This window comes from Gouania willdenowi, chromosome 22 (genome assembly GCF_900634775.1).
Source record: "Gouania willdenowi chromosome 22, fGouWil2.1, whole genome shotgun sequence".
Taxonomy (NCBI): Eukaryota; Metazoa; Chordata; class Actinopteri; order Blenniiformes; family Gobiesocidae; genus Gouania; species Gouania willdenowi.
In genome coordinates, this window is record NC_041065.1 from 6,333,622 (window position 1) to 6,352,326 (window position 18,705).

Consider the following 18,705-nt stretch of genomic DNA (forward strand, 5'->3'; position numbering starts at 1 on the left):
ATCTAGAATCAGATCTTGTGATATAGGAACAATTGATATATCAGACCACTCACCAATAAAAATGGTAATTAGTATTAATAATAGTTTAAAAACAACATTGTGGAGATTAAACTCAAATATATTAAATAATGCCCAGGTAAAATTAGGATTACAAAAAGAGATGGAAATGTACTTTAAAGAAAATGAAAAAGGGGAAGTTTCCCCCCTTATGGTATGGGATGCTTACAAAGCGGTGTTGAGGGGGAAAACAATTTCCTACTCCTCAATGCTAAAGAAGCAAAGACAAGAGAAGCTCAATGATTTAAATCATCAACTTAAAGACTTACAGAAACAACACAAGGATAAAGTCAGGCCAAATAATGAAGGGGCAATTAAAAAACTGCAAAAACAGATAGATGAGATTTATTCAGAGGAAATTACAAAGAAATTGATATTTCTAAAACAAGGACATTATGAGGCAGGTAGTAGAGCATTGAAATTGTTATCTTATAAACTGAGGAAGCAAGAGGCCGATAATACCATCACTAAAATACGATGTTCTCAAACGAAAAAAATACAGTATAAATTGGAAGAGATCCAACGGAGCTTTGAAGAATATTACAAGAATTTATATTCACAACCCAAATTAAATAATGTAAATGAAATAGAGAAATTTCTTGAAACTTTGGATTTGCCTACAGTTACACAGGAACAGAATAAAACATTAGTAGCAGAAATAACTGCTAAAGAGGTGAAGGCCGCAATATCAAGGCTAAAACCACATAAAAGTCCTGGTTCAGATGGCCTTTCGGCCGAGTGGTATAAATGCTTTAAGGATCAATTAACCCCAAAACTATGTCACATATATAATTGGGCACTCAAAAAGGGAGAAATCCCCCCTCGTGGAAGGCAGCTATAATTTCAGTAATTCCAAAAGAAGGTAAAGATAAATTAGACTGTAAACAATACCGACCAATTTCTGTGCTAAATGTAGACTATAAAATATTTATGTCTATTTTAGCTAGGAGAATAGAAAACATTTTACCATCACTCGTACATCTGGACCAGACGGGCTTCATCCACCAGAGACAGACGCAGGATAGTTTGAGAAGGACAGTACATATTATGTGGAATGTGCATCAAAATAAGACACAGGCAATGTTTATGGGAATGGACGCAGAGAAGGCATTTGATTCAGTCAGATGGACCTTCCTGTATAAGGTACTAGATAAGTTTGGATTTCACAAGACTCTTATTCAGGCCTTTCAAGCCATATATAATGCACCTACAGCAAGGATAAAAATCAATGGTAGCCTCTCTAAATCTTTCATATTAGAACGTTCATGCAGACAGGGATGTCCCTGCTCACCACTTCTCTTTGCTCTTTTTATTGAGCCTCTAAGTCAATCTATTAGACAAAATACACAGATTACTGGAGTAAAGATAGCAGGAGAGGAGCACAAATTGTCATTATTCGTAGATGATGTGTTGATTTTTTTGACCCAACCCTTGAGATCTCTACCAGCATTAATGTTGTTTCTGGGAAAATTTAGTCAATTGTCAGGCTACAAGCTAAATGTTCAAAAAACCCAGATTTTGGCTTTAAATTTCAATCCACCAGGGCATCTTATAAATAAATATGGCTTGAAGTGTGAAAAATCAATTAAGTATTTAGGAATTCACCTCACTCAAGATATTACAAAATTGTTTGAAGCTAATTATACCCCTCTTAGTTTAAAATTAAAGTCAGACATCTCCAGATGGAACCTCATACCCTTCCTTAGTCTAACTTCAAGGATTGACTCAATCAAAATGGTTATTCTGCCTCGTCTACTATATCTCTTTCAGACTCTACCAATTGAAGTAAATGATCAACAGTTTATTGAGTGGGATAAATTAATTTCGCGCTATATTTGGATGGGTAAGAAACCAAGGATAAGATACAAAACGATGCAATTGTCAAAAGACAAAGGAGGTATGGCGCTCCCAATTTTAAGGGATTACTATTATGCAGCACAGTTAAGACCACTAGTGTGTCTTTCTGATCCACAATTTAGAGCAAGATGGAAAGAAATAGAAGAGGTGGAATCCACAGGACCCCCACTACAAGCTGTAATAGCTGATGATGGATTGATCAATAACTTTTATGATAAAGACAACCCTTGGATAAAAGTAACTCTGAAAATATGGCGGAAAATGATTATCAAACATAACCTGAAGGATGCAGAAAAAGTATTACGGTGGTGTGCATATGACACAGAATTTATACCAAACAGAACAGATTCCACTTTTAAAATTTGGAGAAATTCTGGGGTAACAGCTTACTGCTGTTTAATACAGACGGGGGTTGTTAAAAGTTTTGATATGTGCAAGAGAGAATATAAATGGGAGAATAAAGATTTGTTTAGATATTTACAGATACGACATCGGTTGAATGAGATCATGACGGGGGGATCAGGGAAATTAGACAGCGATATACTAAGTGTTTTTGTGACGGCTTATGTGTCTGGGAGTGGACGTGGAATAATATCCAGAATATACAAAAGCTTACAGAGCTCCTCAAACCTAAACACCCTGCATGTTAAAAGTAAATGGGAAAGGGAAGGAGGTTTGCCGATATCTGAACAACAATGGGGGAATATTTGTAAATTGCAATGGAAAACAAGTAATTCACACAGCTGGAAGGAATTTGGGTGGAAAAATATCATCAGATTTTTTATTACCCCTTTCCAAAAAAGATATCAAGGTGTTGGTACAGATTGTTGGAGGTTGTGTGGTTCAACTGAAGCCAATCATTCCCATGTGTTTTGGAGTTGCCCAAAACTTGCAACTTTTTGGCGAGAGGTTCATGAAAGTCTAGAAACTGTATTTCAAATAACTATTCCTTTTGATGTTTTCACACTGTATTTGGGAGGCATGGAACGGCATACACAATCTGCGGCAGACAAATATTTAATGAGAATACTGCTTGTGGGAGGGAAGAAGGCCATAACTAAGAAGTGGTTACAACCGGATGCACCAACAATTGACGATTGGTATAAAATTATTTATGACATCTACATTATGGAAAGATTGTCCTTTTCTATTAAAGTGCAATCGGAGAAATTTCAAAGATGGTGGTCAAAGTGGGTTGGGTACATTGGCCCTCGGAGGCCAGACTTGATTTGATGACCCACCTATAGAATATAAAACTTACATCTCTATTGAATAGTCCAGTGAGTATATACTTATAAATGGACGAGTGAAGGTGACAGCTTTTTGTTCTTGTTTATGTATTTTACTTTATTTTATTTTACTTTTGGGTTCTGAAATGTATACATTTGTTTAAAATGTTTTTGAAAATGAGAGGAAGGAGTGGCTGAAGTTTCAACTTGAGGAACCACATCTTGCACTGTTGGGTTATTTGTATATATGTGTATACAGATATATGTTGTGCTGTAATGTTTGGAAATTGGTAAGATGTTGGACCATGTAAGATCTTCCTGTTTAATGAAAAATAAAAAATAAATTAAAAAAAAAAAAAAAAAAAAAAAAAAAGAAAAAAAGAAATTGTGCCTTAGTATTTATTCTCCCATGAATAAATATTATATAATCTCACAAAACAGTCATCAATTCTCTGCCTGCATTCATTTCTGACTGCTTTTGCTGCAGCAACAGTGTTGTTTTTGGTCTGAATTATGGATTTTAAATCTTCATATTTTTAAAGAATAATTTCTGGATTGTGACATAAATTGCTCTGCACGGTTTCTCCGTGTTTGTGATTGGTCTGACACTGAAAACAGACACAAGGATTACATTACGCACACAAATAGTTTTGTTACACTAATTGCCCCATATGAAATCTCCACCTGTTTAATGTGAGCGCACACGCAGCCAGGTTAAAATCACCTGGGTTAAGTTAACATGTTGATAGCCAGCTTTGTAGTACAGCTGCTCTGTGACGAATCATTTTTGGTAAGATGAAGCCCACTGAGGGAGAGATATCCTGGATATACTTATCCAGCATTGTCGTATTAGCCCTATATCTTACAATCCTATTAATTATGAATTTTGATTAAGCTAGGATTTTACCAAGATTCTATTTTATGAAGGAGGAATTACAACAGTTATCATATAGATATATATTAAATTACATACGCAGCGAGTTTGCTCCCAACCACGCTATTAGCTACACTGGCTTAATAAATCCTGTTTGTTAATCACCACTCAATAACACTTTGTCACTTTTACTTTTCCAGTTTTTTTCCTGATACAGTATATCAACTATAACAAAATAAATCTGACCTTGAACCTAAAATATCCCATCCACCCTACAGATGCCATAACACAGAGATCATAAATGTCATCTGTCAGTAGGGGTGTGAAAAAAAATCGATTTCACAATATACCACAATTTTTTGAGTGCTGATTTTGAATAATTTTTTTAAATTTAAAAAATTTATTTTATTTTTTGTTAAATTAAATTTTTTTGGGGGGGATATTTAATCAATATTCTCGTGTATTTGTGCAATATTTCAGTGGTGGTTACAATGCTTTCAATGTGTTGCAATGGTTATTTGATGCACTTGATTTTATGATGGCAGTGTCTAATGCCTGCAATATTTATATATGCACAGGCATTTTATTTTCATATCATCTGTTCAGATCAGTGCTTAAACTGACACAATAGGATAAATTATTTTTTTCTTATTTTGATGCATTATCAGTAACTCAGGGTGATTTATCCTTAATGTTCTCACTTACAGTTGTTACAATGCTGTCATTATGTTGTAATGGTTACTTTGAGACATCTACACAGTAGTTTCAGTGAAAAGAAAATTGTTGCATTTAATGATGGCAGTGTGTAACACTGCTTTTTCTTTTTTTCAGTGAAAATGTGCAAATAATAAATGGGATGTTTTGAAGCAAATAGTATTGACTCAATTTGTTCTCTGAATGATCAATATCTTCTGATGAACATATACAACAACTTGATTTTTCATCTCTACGTTTAATTTTGCAACATCCTTGCCAAAACTCACCCCATCTGTCAGTGGTCACATACTGTGACATGACTTTGGAAACAGCTCCCACATTTAGAGACTATTAAATGAGAATATCAATCTTTAAATGTAATATGTGACCTCTGTCTGTGAAAGGTGCTATATAAATAAACATTACTTACAGTGCTTATTCATTTTACAATAGCCATATTTTAAAATTAATTAGAATTTTAAAATAATTGTTGATGAGAAAGACAGTAAATCCAACATCTGAGGCTTTTGCTGAGTGAGAGCTACTAGTGGACTCAAGCATCTTGTTTTGGTAACAACAGACCCCGATATACAGACCCTGTTCATAATAGAAACACTGAATCATCTGGTGCTATTTCATTTAAAATGACCAAACTAGAGTTACAGTCTTTGTGTATAGTTTATAATTTTTTTCTAAATTATGTTGAATGCATTGGAAGGAGAAAACTCAAAGCTCTATAGATACACATGTGCCCAGATGAGGAAGTGTACGATCTTTCTAGTGAAATCAGGAGAACCATGTTGTGAACACAAACTTGCATATTTAAAGTAATAAGAAATTCCGACAGGTAAGTGTTAAGATTTGGATTTTATCGAGTGCCCTAGGAAAGTGAAGTTACTGTTACTCTATGCTTTGAAAAACAAACACCAGATTTAACATTGACTATAGCATTTAAAACCATCCTCACTGTTAGTGCCTTTGCACATGTATTTAGGAAGATAGATCAGTTTGCAATAAACTAAATAAATGTTCTGCTCTGACCTACGATGTTATTCATCAAAATCAGTGAAATAAACTACCAACAGTTAAACATTTCAATAAGGAATAGAATTTAACTGTTTTTCACACATCATTTAAAAGTTTGAATCATCACTGAGGAGAAAATACAGTATGTTTTGAAAATATTTATTTAAAATTCATGATAGCTAATTTCTTTTTTGTGTTTTAAAGCTGATATATACAGGGAGAAGGTAGCTGTCAATAAAATCCGATTAGGCCAGGTGCAAGCATTTAAGGGTCAGGCGAGGTCACTGATTTAGGTTTAGGGCCTTGTGTGAGTGTTTTAGGGTCAGGTCAAAGTTCACAAACTTAGGTTTAGGGCCAGGTATGAATGTTAGGGTTTGGAAAGATTATAGGGTTAGGCTATAGGGCTCTAGGTTTAGAAAGGGGGTCCCAGGCCCCGAGCTCCGAGGCACTGGCTGAGTTTGCAATAAACATTTATGATAGCTAATTTCTTTTTTGTGTTTTACAGCTGATATAAGACATGGGTCAAGCTGACCCGTTATCATAAGAGATGCTAACAGAAAGCTAACACAAGGGGAAGGTAAAGTGTAATGGGCTTATTTATTAAAGGCTCAGTAATTGAGAACGTAATTGTATTTGACTTTCAGGGTAACAACAATAATTTTAATTGTAAGTGGTAAAAATGCAGGTCATCATAATTGAGTTGTAATTGAACATGGATAATTGAAGACGTAATTGTAATTGAAAAACGTAATTGACTCCAACCCTTATTTAAATGGTAAGATATCACATTGTTTATGTCTTTTTTGTAGTCATACACATGAAAAGAAACACAGATACCATCAGGAACCACTGTGTAATGATTAAGATACAGAACGTCCTGTTTTACAGAACTGCAGGGTCATCATACCTGTGCCTTGGGTGGGTTGCACAGGGTGAGGATATCTGTAGGTTTGTCTGTGCTTGAGCTCTTCAGCTGAGTCCTGCTTCTGCTGCTCTCCTCTGACTTCCTCAATCTATATTGCCGCTGAAGCTCCAGTATCTCTCTAAAGGCTGTTGCTTTATCGTTACTTTTTTACAGTCATTGTGATTGGCTGTGGTTTGCAGAAAGAACACACAGATAAACAAACATGATGTTTATCATGAGATAGAATTATATTGTTATTGTTTGATAAAGTTTATAATCATGTCATGACGGGAAAAATCAATGTAATTTTATCTCCCATCAGGCATCATATCAGATGTCATTACTTCTGGAGGTGAACTAGTTTTATAATGAAGTCACATGTACAGTAGGAGTGTGGAATCAAACATTGATGGGCGACCGTGGCTCAGGTGGAAGTGGGTCGTCTTCTGATCGAGAGGTTGGGGGTTCGATCCCAGTACCTGACAATGTGTCGAAGTGTCCTCGGGCAAGACACTGAACCCTAAGTTGCTCCCAGTGGTCGACTAGTGCCTTGCATGGCAGTCCTGTCCCACTGGTGTGTGAATGTGAGAGTGAATGGGTGAATGAGCTGCTTCAGTGTGGTGATAAAGCGCTATATAAAATCAAGTCCATTTACCATTTACCATTGTGATGCAGATTTATGTTGGCTTTATCCTTCATTCTTCACTCACCTTAATTCCCGCTCATCCTCTTCGTCCTCCCTCTCCTTCTGTCTCCGTTCCATCTCTCTGTACTTGGCAATCATTTCCTCTTGGTCCACCTGAGCCTGCCTTTGGTTCACCTCCTTCAGCTCTTGCAGGTTCTCCAGAACCTCCATCTCCCGTTTCGTGTCTTTTGTTCTGTGTTCAAGCACCTGAATGAAGAACAGTAACACAGAAGTTAAAATCACTCACACACATAATACAGTGAAAATAACAAGTGAAATATTTTGCCATATTTCACTTATTGTGTTGAAGTGTGGGGTAACATATATATACTAGAAATATTTTACCAGTGATTTTGTTGCAAAAAATAATGATCAGAATTATTTACAAAGTTGGTTTTAGAGAACATACAAATTCCTTATTTATTAAATCCGGGTTATTAAAATGTAAAGACACAATTTAACTGCAAACATCAGTTTTTATGTTTAAAGCCAAAAGCAGAACAGAGTGTGTTCATAGATTATTTGTAAGTGCGTCTGAGGATGATGATCACAGGAGGAAATTATATTTTAAGCACTAAGTCGCTCGTACTACTTCAAGACTAATGTTCTCGTCTGTTGTCGGTGTGAGGTTGTGGAATGCTCAAGAAAATGATTTGAAGGTTTGTACAAATATTTGTCAATTTAAAAAAATTATAGGGCAAAAAAAATCTGCCAATGTGCTTTAGAAAGTTGACTTGTAAGGTGATTTGTTAATTTTGATTTGTCATTTTTGGGTTATCAGAAAAAAAAAAATAATAATAATAAATTAATTTTATATAGTGGTAAGCTATTATTGTGACTGACGGAAACGAGGCAGCCATAATGCGTCATCAGCCCCTTTGACCACCACCAACAGACTACATTCATACTAGGCAATGTGAGTGAAGTGCCTTGCCCAAGGACACAATGACAGATATCACTGGAGCAACTGCCCCCCACTGTGCACCTGGAATTCTCAGTGGTCTCCCATCCAACTACTAACCAGGCCCAGACCTGCTTCGCTTCCGAGATCTAACAAGATCGGGAATAGTGGAAATGCTGTGGATTGATGAGGGGAAGGTTGGTGGGGTCATCAATTATGTATTGATTAAGTTAAGGGACAGAAATATAACAATATTATTCTTCTTATTGCTCATTTCCAATAAAATGTTTCATTTAGACTTTGATATTATTCGATGTACATGGGGAATCTTTGTTGGTTTGCATTTTCATAAAATGAATGAATGAATCAATAAATAAACAACAACAACAACAACAGAAACCTGACCTTCGTGGGGTTGTTTAGTTCCTCATCATCCCTCTCCTGCTGGATCCTTTTCATTTCCTCCAGTTCATCAGGCTGGAAGTTTTGTGTTGCACCGTGCTCCATGGTGTAGTCTGAGTTATTTGGGTCAGTCTACAATATCAAAAGAAGACATGTTTAAAAAAATGTCTGTTTTCAAAAATATTAATGTCAACAAAATGTTTGGGATAGCCATGGCATTCATTCTAACCTTGAAAGTCATCTCAAAAAGACATCGAGGGCACTTAATATACAAACGAAAGATTGGCAGCCCCATGTACCGCTCATTCTGAACAGTCTCTTTACAAGCATTGAACTTAATTAATTAATTAATTAATTAATTGAAAGTTTCTCCCTCTAAAATTAGTTTGATAATATTTGTTATACTGTGTTACAAATAGTGTAGAGTATTAAGGATTAGTGCACAAAGTTACAAGGGCCAGCTCAGATATTTTTATACAACATTTTATTTGAACTAGATTTATATTTGAGAAAATGAAAATATAGAATACAGTTGTTTGAGATTGTGTGTGACGTTTTAATTTGAAAAAGAATAATCATTATTTAAGCTCTTTGAGCTTCCTGCCTCTTCCTGCACTTATGTCTATTTCTGATATTATGTATTGTTTTTTAAATACATGAATTAAAATGAATGAATAAATACGATTTAAAAAAAATATATGATTTTAATCAGTCATTTATTTTAATTTTGTTATTACTGGACGTTTCAGGCGACCCCACACGGGGCCAAGACTCCAAGGTTGGAAAAACATGGGTAAAGTGTTGCATGCAGATATGTTTTTAAAGAGTCACAAGTATTTTCTAGAGCCTAGGTTCCCAAAGTGGGGTACGGGTACCCCCACGGGTACGCAAATTATCATGGGGGGAAGTGGATAAAAATGAAAAACAATGACAACATTGGAAACTAGAATATAAATAGAGCAGTTAATGTTCATGCTAGGTTAATGCTAATGCTTGGCTAATGTTATTGTTAGGTTAATGCTAATGCTATGGTTAGGTCGCGAAATCCGCGAAGTAGTACTTTTTTTTACAATTATTATACACGTGAGATCATAATAAATTAGATTATATCAGATTAGAGCGTGTTAGATTATATGCATTAGATTATAATAAAATTATAATAGATTAGATCATGACAGATTAAATTACATTAAATTGATACAGTAGGTTATATTGGATTATATTCGAACATATTAAATTAGACTAGATCATATTAATTAACATGCATTAGATTAGAATGAATTAGATAAAATCATATGAATTAAATCATAATAGATACGGTTATATTACATTATATTGGAACATATTTAGATAGACTTAGATTAGATAGATTAGATCAGATTAGATATGGAACATCCTAAACCTTTTATTCCTACCTAAAACTCACTGGGTAAACTGGTCCAAAAAGCACATCAATGCGTTTACTTGTAAAATATTACATCTCATTAAAAAAAAAAAAAAAAAAAAAAAAAGACTATATAGTAAATAGTAAAAGTGAAAAACAAAAAGTGATAATGATGCTCTACCTTAGCGTTGAACAGCTTGGCTCCAAACAGAGGCCATTTTCGAGCCACAGTCAGATATATCCTCACACATTCGGATGCAGTGCACCCACGTAGCACGGACCACTTAGTGGCCAGACGCTCCATAAGGTCTCTGAAAGGAGATGAGGACCAGACTTTAGACATTCCTTTACTGTCCACATGGGGAAACCTGTTTTACACAAATGACACCATAAAGGATAACTGATTATCACTATAAATTAGAGATGCACCAAATATTCAGCCACCGAATATATTTGGCCGAATATTGTCAAAAAAGCCACATTCGGCCTTCGGTTTAGTGAGTTAAAAACAAGGCCGAATAGTAGCGTATGACGCAATCAAACAACCTGCAGTGATTGTGATTCGGAAAAGTGTGTGTGCGTTGCTGCAGGAGCAGCAGCAGCAGCTCCTCCTTTCCACACACAAACACAGCCAGACTCTGTCCTTACCGCTCTCCGTCGTCCGTCACCATGCAATTCACAAGCAATGTCGGGTCTCACTGCAAAGACTGGTGGAGCATTAGCATGGAGTGCTAACAGCTGATGAGTGTAAACAATGGGTCCGTGGCTCAAAGCAGCGACTCCCAACACAATCGGAAGCAGGAAAAGTAGTGCAGCAAAACCATTATAAAGTGATGTTTTCATCATACCTCCCCTTTAATGCACTTAAGCTTTTTTTGGAATTATTTGAAGGGATAATATAAATGAAAAACGTTGTTGTGCTTTTTTATGAAAAGCAAAGACTACTGGAATATTTGAAAAATGTCAGAATATTCAATAAACATTTACTTTCTTTCTTTCTTTGTTAATTTTGGACCAGCTGTTCACGACCCTCCCAGTACAGGTCTGCGAACCACTTTTGGGTCCCGACCCACCAGTTGAAAATCGCTGTTCTCGGCTATTTATGCACTATTAAAAAAAATAGTGAAAAACAACAACCGCATTCGATATTCGGCCAAGTGTTTATATTTTATTCGGCTTCGGCCAAAGATTTTCATTTCGGTGCATCCCTACTATAAATCCTACCTGTAGTACTCACAAAAAAAAAAAATCTAATTAAACACTGTATAAATATAATAAATGATTATATGTTGACCAGTGGAGAATTACTTTAATCTGCTCTACGAACATAAATTCCAAGTTAAATTTAAATACAAGTCAGTCAATAACCATTAAATATATGAATTCTAAAAGTGAATTAAAAACAACAGGATCTGACTGTTACCGGAGCTGCTCAGAGCTGCAGTCTAGTTTGTAGCGTTTAGGGTAGAAGCGTTCTAAAGCCTGCAGCAGAATCAGCTGTGAGTTAGGCTGAGGAGAACCAGTAGGAGACGATGCACTGGGTCGATCCAGATCCCCGTGTTCCACCTGTGGAAAGAGGACCAGATTATTAGAATGATACGTAACGCAGGATACAGAGAACACACAAATAGATCATTCTTAAAAACACCAGATTTAAAATTCAGAAATGTCTAAATTATATGCATACCCCACCCCCTTCAGCAGACTCTCCTTGTTCTTTTGTATATAGTTATTGAGATAAGGGAAGAATTTTATATATTTGAACTTCTGAATATGAAGATATTAGGTTTTAGTAGCAAATAAGCAGACAAAAAATACTCAGGTTGTCTAAGGCAGGGTTTCTAAACTCATTGAGTGCCATTCACGTCTATAGACGTGAATTGTGTTTTTCGGCTGGGGTTGCTAGGAGACACTGTGACGAAGCTCTCAGAATCAGAATCAGAATCATAATCATCTTTATTCGCCAAGTGTATGTTGTACACACGAGGAATTTGACTCGGTCAACTGTGCTCTCTCCAATAGTGAAAACATTCAATAATAAACAATCAACTAGAAAAGATGATAATAAGTATAAACATAAGTATAAATATAAACAGTAGTTAGACTAGAATGTGCAAACTCGATAAAATAACAAGATAATAATAATAATAAAAATAATAATAATAGTATAAAAAAATTAAAAAAAATAAATAAAAAAATAAAAATAAAAATATAAGATAAAAAGAAGGAAAATAATAGAAAAGAAAGATAATAATAAAATATAATAATAATAAAAGGAAAATAGTGCAGTAGAGCATTGATAAGTAGTGCAGGAGAACATTTAAATTAAAGGTATGTACATGAACATTCTCAGTGTCAGATTGATCCAGGGTTGTTATGTTTGGTTCCAGGGTTTTTACACAGAACCAGGTCTGACACTCTTTGACTGTTTAGTGTTGATCAGAGTGACAGCCTGGGGGAAGAAACTGTTTTTATGGCGGGTTGTTTTGGCGTACAGTGATCTGTAGTGTCTGCCTGAGGGGAGGAGTTTAAACAGATTGTGTGCAGGGTGAGAGGGGTCTGCAGTGATGTTACCTGCCCGTTTTCTGACCCTGGACAGGTATAAGTCTTGGATGGAGGGCAGATCGACACCAATGATCTTTTCTGCAGTCCTGACTATCCTTTGTAGTCTGTGTCTGTCTAGTTTGGTTGTAGATCCAAACCAGACAGTGATGGAGGTGCACAGAACAGACTGAATGATGGAGGTGTAGAACATGGTCAGCAGCTCCTGGGGCAGGTTGAACTTCCTCAGCTGACGCAGGAAGTACATCCTCTGCTGTGCCTTTTTCCTGGTTGAGTCTATGTGGGAGGTCCACTTCAGGTCCTGTGAGATTGTGGATCCCAAGAACCTGAAGGAGTCCACGGTAGCCAATTCCCTATTTAAAATGGTAAGGGGGGGAGTGGGGGGGGGGATTTCTTCTGAAGTCCACTGTCATCTCCACGGTCTTGAACGGGTTCAGTTCCAGATGGTTCTGACTGCACCAAAGAGCCAGCTGCTCCACCTCCCGTCTGAAGGCAGACTCGTCCCCGTCCCGGATGAGACCGATGACGGTGGTGTCATCTGCAAACTTCAGGAGTTTCACAGAGGGGTCCCCTGAGGTGCAGTCATTGGTGTAGAGGGAGAATAGCAGTGGGGAGAGAACACACCCCTGGGGGGCGCCAGTGCTGAGTGACCAGGTGCCAGATGTGATGCTTCCCAGCCTTACTTGCTGCTTCCTGTCAGTCAGGAAGTTGGTGATCCACTGACAGGTGGAGGCCGGCACTGTGAGCTGGGTGAGTTTCTGGTGAAGGATGTCCGGGATGATGGTGTTGAATGCAGAGCTGAAATCCACAAACAGGATCCTAGCGTAGGTCCCTGGGGAGTCGAGGTGGTGCAGGATGTAGTTCAGTCCAATGTTGACTGCATCCTCGACCTGTTTCCGGTGAATATTTAACATGTACAATGATGTAGAGACCAAATGGTGACATGTATGTGGCAGCAGCGCACCTTTGGATGATAGATCACCTGTGATGGGCAGAGCTCAGAGGAGAGAGAAAAGAAAAGATTTTTTTTTTTTTTAAATATTTAAAAAAAAATTGTATTCACTGCAATAATAAATGAAGGACTCAAAAAATACTGATGAAAAAAGGCAAATATGGGGTGATGAAATAAATTAATTTAAAAAAAGAAAATTTAATTAAATAGTATTTGTTTTTTTTTAATACAACTGTCAATACAATTGAAGTAAAGTGCAAATATAAATTCAGCCAGTGAATGCTCTTGCGGCCCCCATGGACCACAGGCTTAAAACAAACATTTTTTGACGGCCCTCTAGGAGGCGCTCACGGACCAACCATGAGACGGGGCCCTATGGTTAATGGTACGTTCACACCAAACGCGTTTTCACTTGCGTTGTTGGACGCTTGTCACCAGTGTCGAAGATGCTCGGGACGCGCGCCCAACGAGTCGAGGGGAGGAGCTTCTCTGTTGCCGGTGGTGTTCATAAAATGGATGATATTGTGGAGATCAGTTACGTTCATAATTCACCCAGTGACTATGAAGTGGTGGGGAACATTGTGTTTCTGGTCAGATGTTTTTTGGTGTGGTTGAATGGAGAATAAAGTTTGGAGTTCCTTGCTGAACACGCCACCTCCGACTCCCGTTCATCGGCTCTACATTATCCTGAATACGTCACGGTTGGGGAATGCTCCTGATTGGTCGACGCGCCGCGATATGTCCCAAAAGTTCAACAATCCCAACTTCAACATCGGCCGCGTTGAAGGCGCCGGACGCATGTAAAAAGCGTTTTGTCTGAACGCGCCATAAGAATCACTGATCTAAGGCATTTCTGTAATTTGTAATTTTGTTGAGTATAACTATGGTACATTTTATTTTTAAGTGTTGTATGTGGGTATATGTTGACATATAAAACTATGTTTTCTTTTCTTTTTCTTTCATTTCATTATATTATTTTGGAAACCTACATGTAAAAGAGGGTGATCAAACCTCAAAGAAACATTTTCTGTTTTTCCATTTTTATTTCGTTACACTTAATTGTTTTTTTTTTTTATTTCTCTCTGAGTTTTGTTTTAAGAAAGATGACTTGTAAAGACCACAGGCATCTATTTACTTTATTATTTTATCTGTCAAATTGTGTTTTATTCCACCCTTTGCAAACTGTGTGTGATTGTTCAAACAAAAATACAGAGAAAAAAAAAATGTCCAAATTAAATATAAATATAGCAAAGGTTCACTCCCAAAAAGGTTGCAGAAAGATTTTCAGAGAGAAGGAAAACTATAGAAATGCTTAAAGGATGAAATAAAACAAAGCAGCAACAAAAACCAGTTTATAAAGCTTTTTAAATCATATATTGTTAGTAAGTATAAGACAGAAGTGCAACAATTTTACCTGTGACAGCAATAATTTATAATAGATATATAATGGTATAAAAAGCCACACCATATATTTTATTTAAAATGTAATTTATGAAATTTGTGGAGTAAATATTAATTAGTAAAATATGTACAGTATATGTGTATATACAGTATGTAAGTTTATGTATATATTAGGGGTGGGTAAAAAAATCGATTCACAATCGATTCATAAACTTCAAAAATCGATTTTTAAAAATTGTTTTTTAAAATTCACTTAATTTTTTTATTGTAAGTTAAACAATACAAGTAGAAACACAAAAATCAAACAACAACAAATAACGGACAATAATAACGATTACACCTCTTCTTATGCGGTGTAATCGTTATTATTATTACAACAATATAATTAATTAATTATTTATATTATTGTCCGGCTGGAAACGACGCTCAGTGAAGGATGGTCCGCCCGGACAATGTCGGGCAGAAATCAGGAGAAACACGTTGTGTTTGCACCGTGTGTCAGGTCTGTGTGCGCAGCAGTGACTCTGCACACTGTGCATGTGTAGAAGCTGAATTAATAATAGCAACACCTGCAGGTTTAGGTGTGTGTGAAAAGTAACCAGTAGGCAGTGTCTCGTGCCTCCGCATCGATCGCCACAATATAAAAGCTCACTGGCAAGTGCTGCTATTTGAGCTATTTTTAAAACAGGCCAGCGGGCGACTCATCTGGTCCTTACGGGCGACCTGGTGCCCGCGGGCACCGCGTTGGTGACCCCTGATAAAAACTATATTATTCATAATACACAATATTAAATAATAATAAAGTAATATAATGATAATATAGCAATACTAATAATACAATTAGAATACCATTAACTAATATAAAATAATAAAAAAGAGAATATAATGGTAATTATAAGAATAGCAATAACATTAATACAGTAGCAGTACAATTAAACAATAACTATAATAATAATAGCAATAACAAAACATAATGAGAATCCAGTAACTATAATACAATAATAAACAACATAAAATAATAAGGTAACATCAATAAAAATTATACAGTGAGAATACCAGTAACTATAAGATAAAAGAATAAAAAAATAATAATTGCAAAAACAATAATACAGTAGTAGTACAATTAGATAGGGATAAAATATTAATAGTGAAAATAGTAAAAATAGTAATGTTATAATAATAATAGTAATAACAAAATAACATAAGAATCTAGTAACTATAATGTGATAAAAAAGCAATAATAAATAATAATAATATTAAATAATGATAAAGTAATATAATGATAATATAGCAATACTAATAATACAATGAGAATACCAGTAACTATAATATAAAATAATTTTAAAAAAGAATATGAGAATATAATGTAATTATAAGAATATCAAAAACATTAATGCAGTAGTTGTACAATTGTACAATAATAACATTAATAATAATGGCAATAAAATAACAAAATGAGAATCTAGTAACTATAATACAATAGTTAACAACATAAAACAGCAAGGTAATAGCAATAATATTAATAATAATACCAGTAACTAAAAGATAAAAGAATAATTAAAAATAATAATATAAGAATAGCAAAAACATGAATACAATACTAGTACAAATAGATAAATAATATTAATAGTGAAAGTAATAACAGTAATATTATAATAATTATAACTTAATATTGACACTAAAACATTCCAAATATATCTTGAGTCACTGTCAATCTTTACTTCATACAAAACTACAGTACGCCAGTTAAGTCAACTATTCCTCAGCATGCATATACTATACATGTCTATACTGTACACCCACTCGACCAACAGAGAAAGTTGGTCACACCAGTGACTGGATAAGTTTGTGTAGAGCACTGATAATAATAAATATGTTGATAGTGATATAATATTAATAGTGAAAGTAGTACTAGTAATAAAAGTAATGTTATAATATTAATAGTAATAATTGCAATAACAAAATAATATAATAATACACTAAAAACAATAATAATAAACAATATTAAATAATTATAAGGTAATAGAATGATAATATAGCAATGCTAATAATACAATGAGAACACCAGTAACTATAATAAAAAAATATATATAATGGTAATTATAAGAATAGCAATAACTTTAATACAATAGTAGTAAGATTATACAATAACATTAGCAATAACAAAATATAATGAAAATCCAGTAACTATAATACAAGAACATAAAATAATAAGGTAATAGCAATAATAAAAATAATACAATGAGAATACCAGTAACTATAAGATAAAAAAAAGAATATTATAAGAATAGCAATAACAACAATACAGTAGTAGTACCATTAGATAGAGATAATAATAGTGAAAGTAGTAATAATAGTAATGGTAATAATAATGATAGTAATAATAACAATAACAAAATAATTTAATGAATACCAGTAACTATAAGATAAAACAATAATAAGAATGACTAATATGTAGCTTAGCTTTCTTAACTGTCGCCATTAAAAAGATGTGCATGTTAACACTGACTTTGCAGGTTTTTCCGGGGATTTTCCGTGTGCGCTATAAAGGACGTGACTACTCCTGTGTGTGGTGCTCTGCTACGGAGTAAAAGCCTCACGCACTTTTGTTTTGCTTACGTGGTGAAAATATGAGCGTTTCTAATGCTGTGTGCACGGATACACATGATGTTTACTTACCAGAATAGTACGTACCACTTTTCCGCTCTAAAAACTGTGATACACAATACAATTGCTGGTTACATGGAGCTGGTTCATCTTCAACAAACACGTAGTTTAACAAACAATACTAACAAAATAGTGAATGATATGTTATTATATACAGATAAAAAGTGATAATAACACACTTAGAACAGTCCCTGCCGATTGATTAACGTGGATGCCAATAGATGAGTAGCAGTTGATCACAGTTTATCTGTTTCGTCATCAAGATGGATCCCGGAAGTCGTCTCTCAACAGATAGTGCGCTAGCGCCCCCTCACACTCTGAGGTCAAATGCTGAATAGGTTTCATTTCTGGGCCGTCCAGAAGTGAAATAAAATTAAAATAAACATTTTGAAATGACCAAATTACTCCAAAATAACAGATACACACACTTGGGTATTTGGAACCCGTTAACTAAGTTTCAGGTCGAACACACACACACACACACACACACACACACACACACACACACACACACACACACACACACACACACACACACACACACACACACACACACACACACACACACACACACACACACACACACACACACAGAGAGAGAGAGAGGAAGAGGCCAGCTGGGTACCATTTATATGCAGTGCACTAATTACTTAGTGGCCACACTGCCCCCTGTGGTAGGGGGAGTAACTCCCTCTTGCCACACATAGACATAATATACTTGTTTTTTGTTATTTTTTTGAGAATATTGTCTTTATTGACGATTATAAATACATGGAGCTAACCTGTTGAACTAGATGCCTCTTGCCCAGTGAAGCTGTGGTTGCTGATTAGAAGAGCTTTTTATTATTATTATTATTATTATTATTATTATTATTATTATTAACAAATGAAGCTTACAGGTTTACATTTTTCAAAGAGCAGTTGCACAAAGAGCGTGAAAAAAAAAATGAAATGAGCAGAAAAAAAATAACATCACAATTTGTAACAATTGTATAAGCCAACAACATTAAGGTGCAATGGTGTCAAAAGACATAGCTATTAGATTATTATAAAGCCACACAGCCTTCTTGGAGTTACATAGTTTTAAAGAGTTCTTCAGAGATATTAG

At 35.2% G+C, this 18,705-nt stretch overlaps 1 protein-coding gene across 1 annotated transcript; it reads right to left on the reverse strand.

Annotated features, from left to right (window-relative positions):
• Positions 1 to 6,675: 6,675 nt before the first annotated feature.
• LOC114456751 (splicing factor YJU2-like) lies at positions 6,676 to 17,618 on the reverse strand. The gene is made up of 6 exons (XM_028438719.1): positions 17,610 to 17,618; positions 11,439 to 11,581; positions 10,197 to 10,326; positions 8,635 to 8,763; positions 7,354 to 7,535; positions 6,676 to 6,830 (listed from the first exon to the last, which is right to left on the reverse strand). Exons 3-6 carry the CDS (start codon positions 10,317 to 10,319, stop codon positions 6,818 to 6,820), a joined length of 447 nt encoding a protein of 148 aa, XP_028294520.1. The 5' UTR covers positions 10,320 to 10,326; positions 11,439 to 11,581; positions 17,610 to 17,618; the 3' UTR covers positions 6,676 to 6,817.
• Between the last annotated feature and the right edge of the window lie 1,087 nt (positions 17,619 to 18,705).

Coding starts and splice junctions, on each gene's coding strand:
- LOC114456751 (XM_028438719.1), bottom strand. CDS start 10,319: ATGGAGCGTCTGGCCACTAAGTGGTCCGTGCTACGTGGGTGCACTGCA. Junction 8,764..10,196: donor CCAAGCTGTTCAACGCTAAG/GTAGAGCATCAT, acceptor TTGATATTGTAG/ACTGACCCAAATAACTCAGA. Junction 7,536..8,634: donor AACTAAACAACCCCACGAAG/GTCAGGTTTCTG, acceptor TTCTTCATTCAG/GTGCTTGAACACAGAACAAA.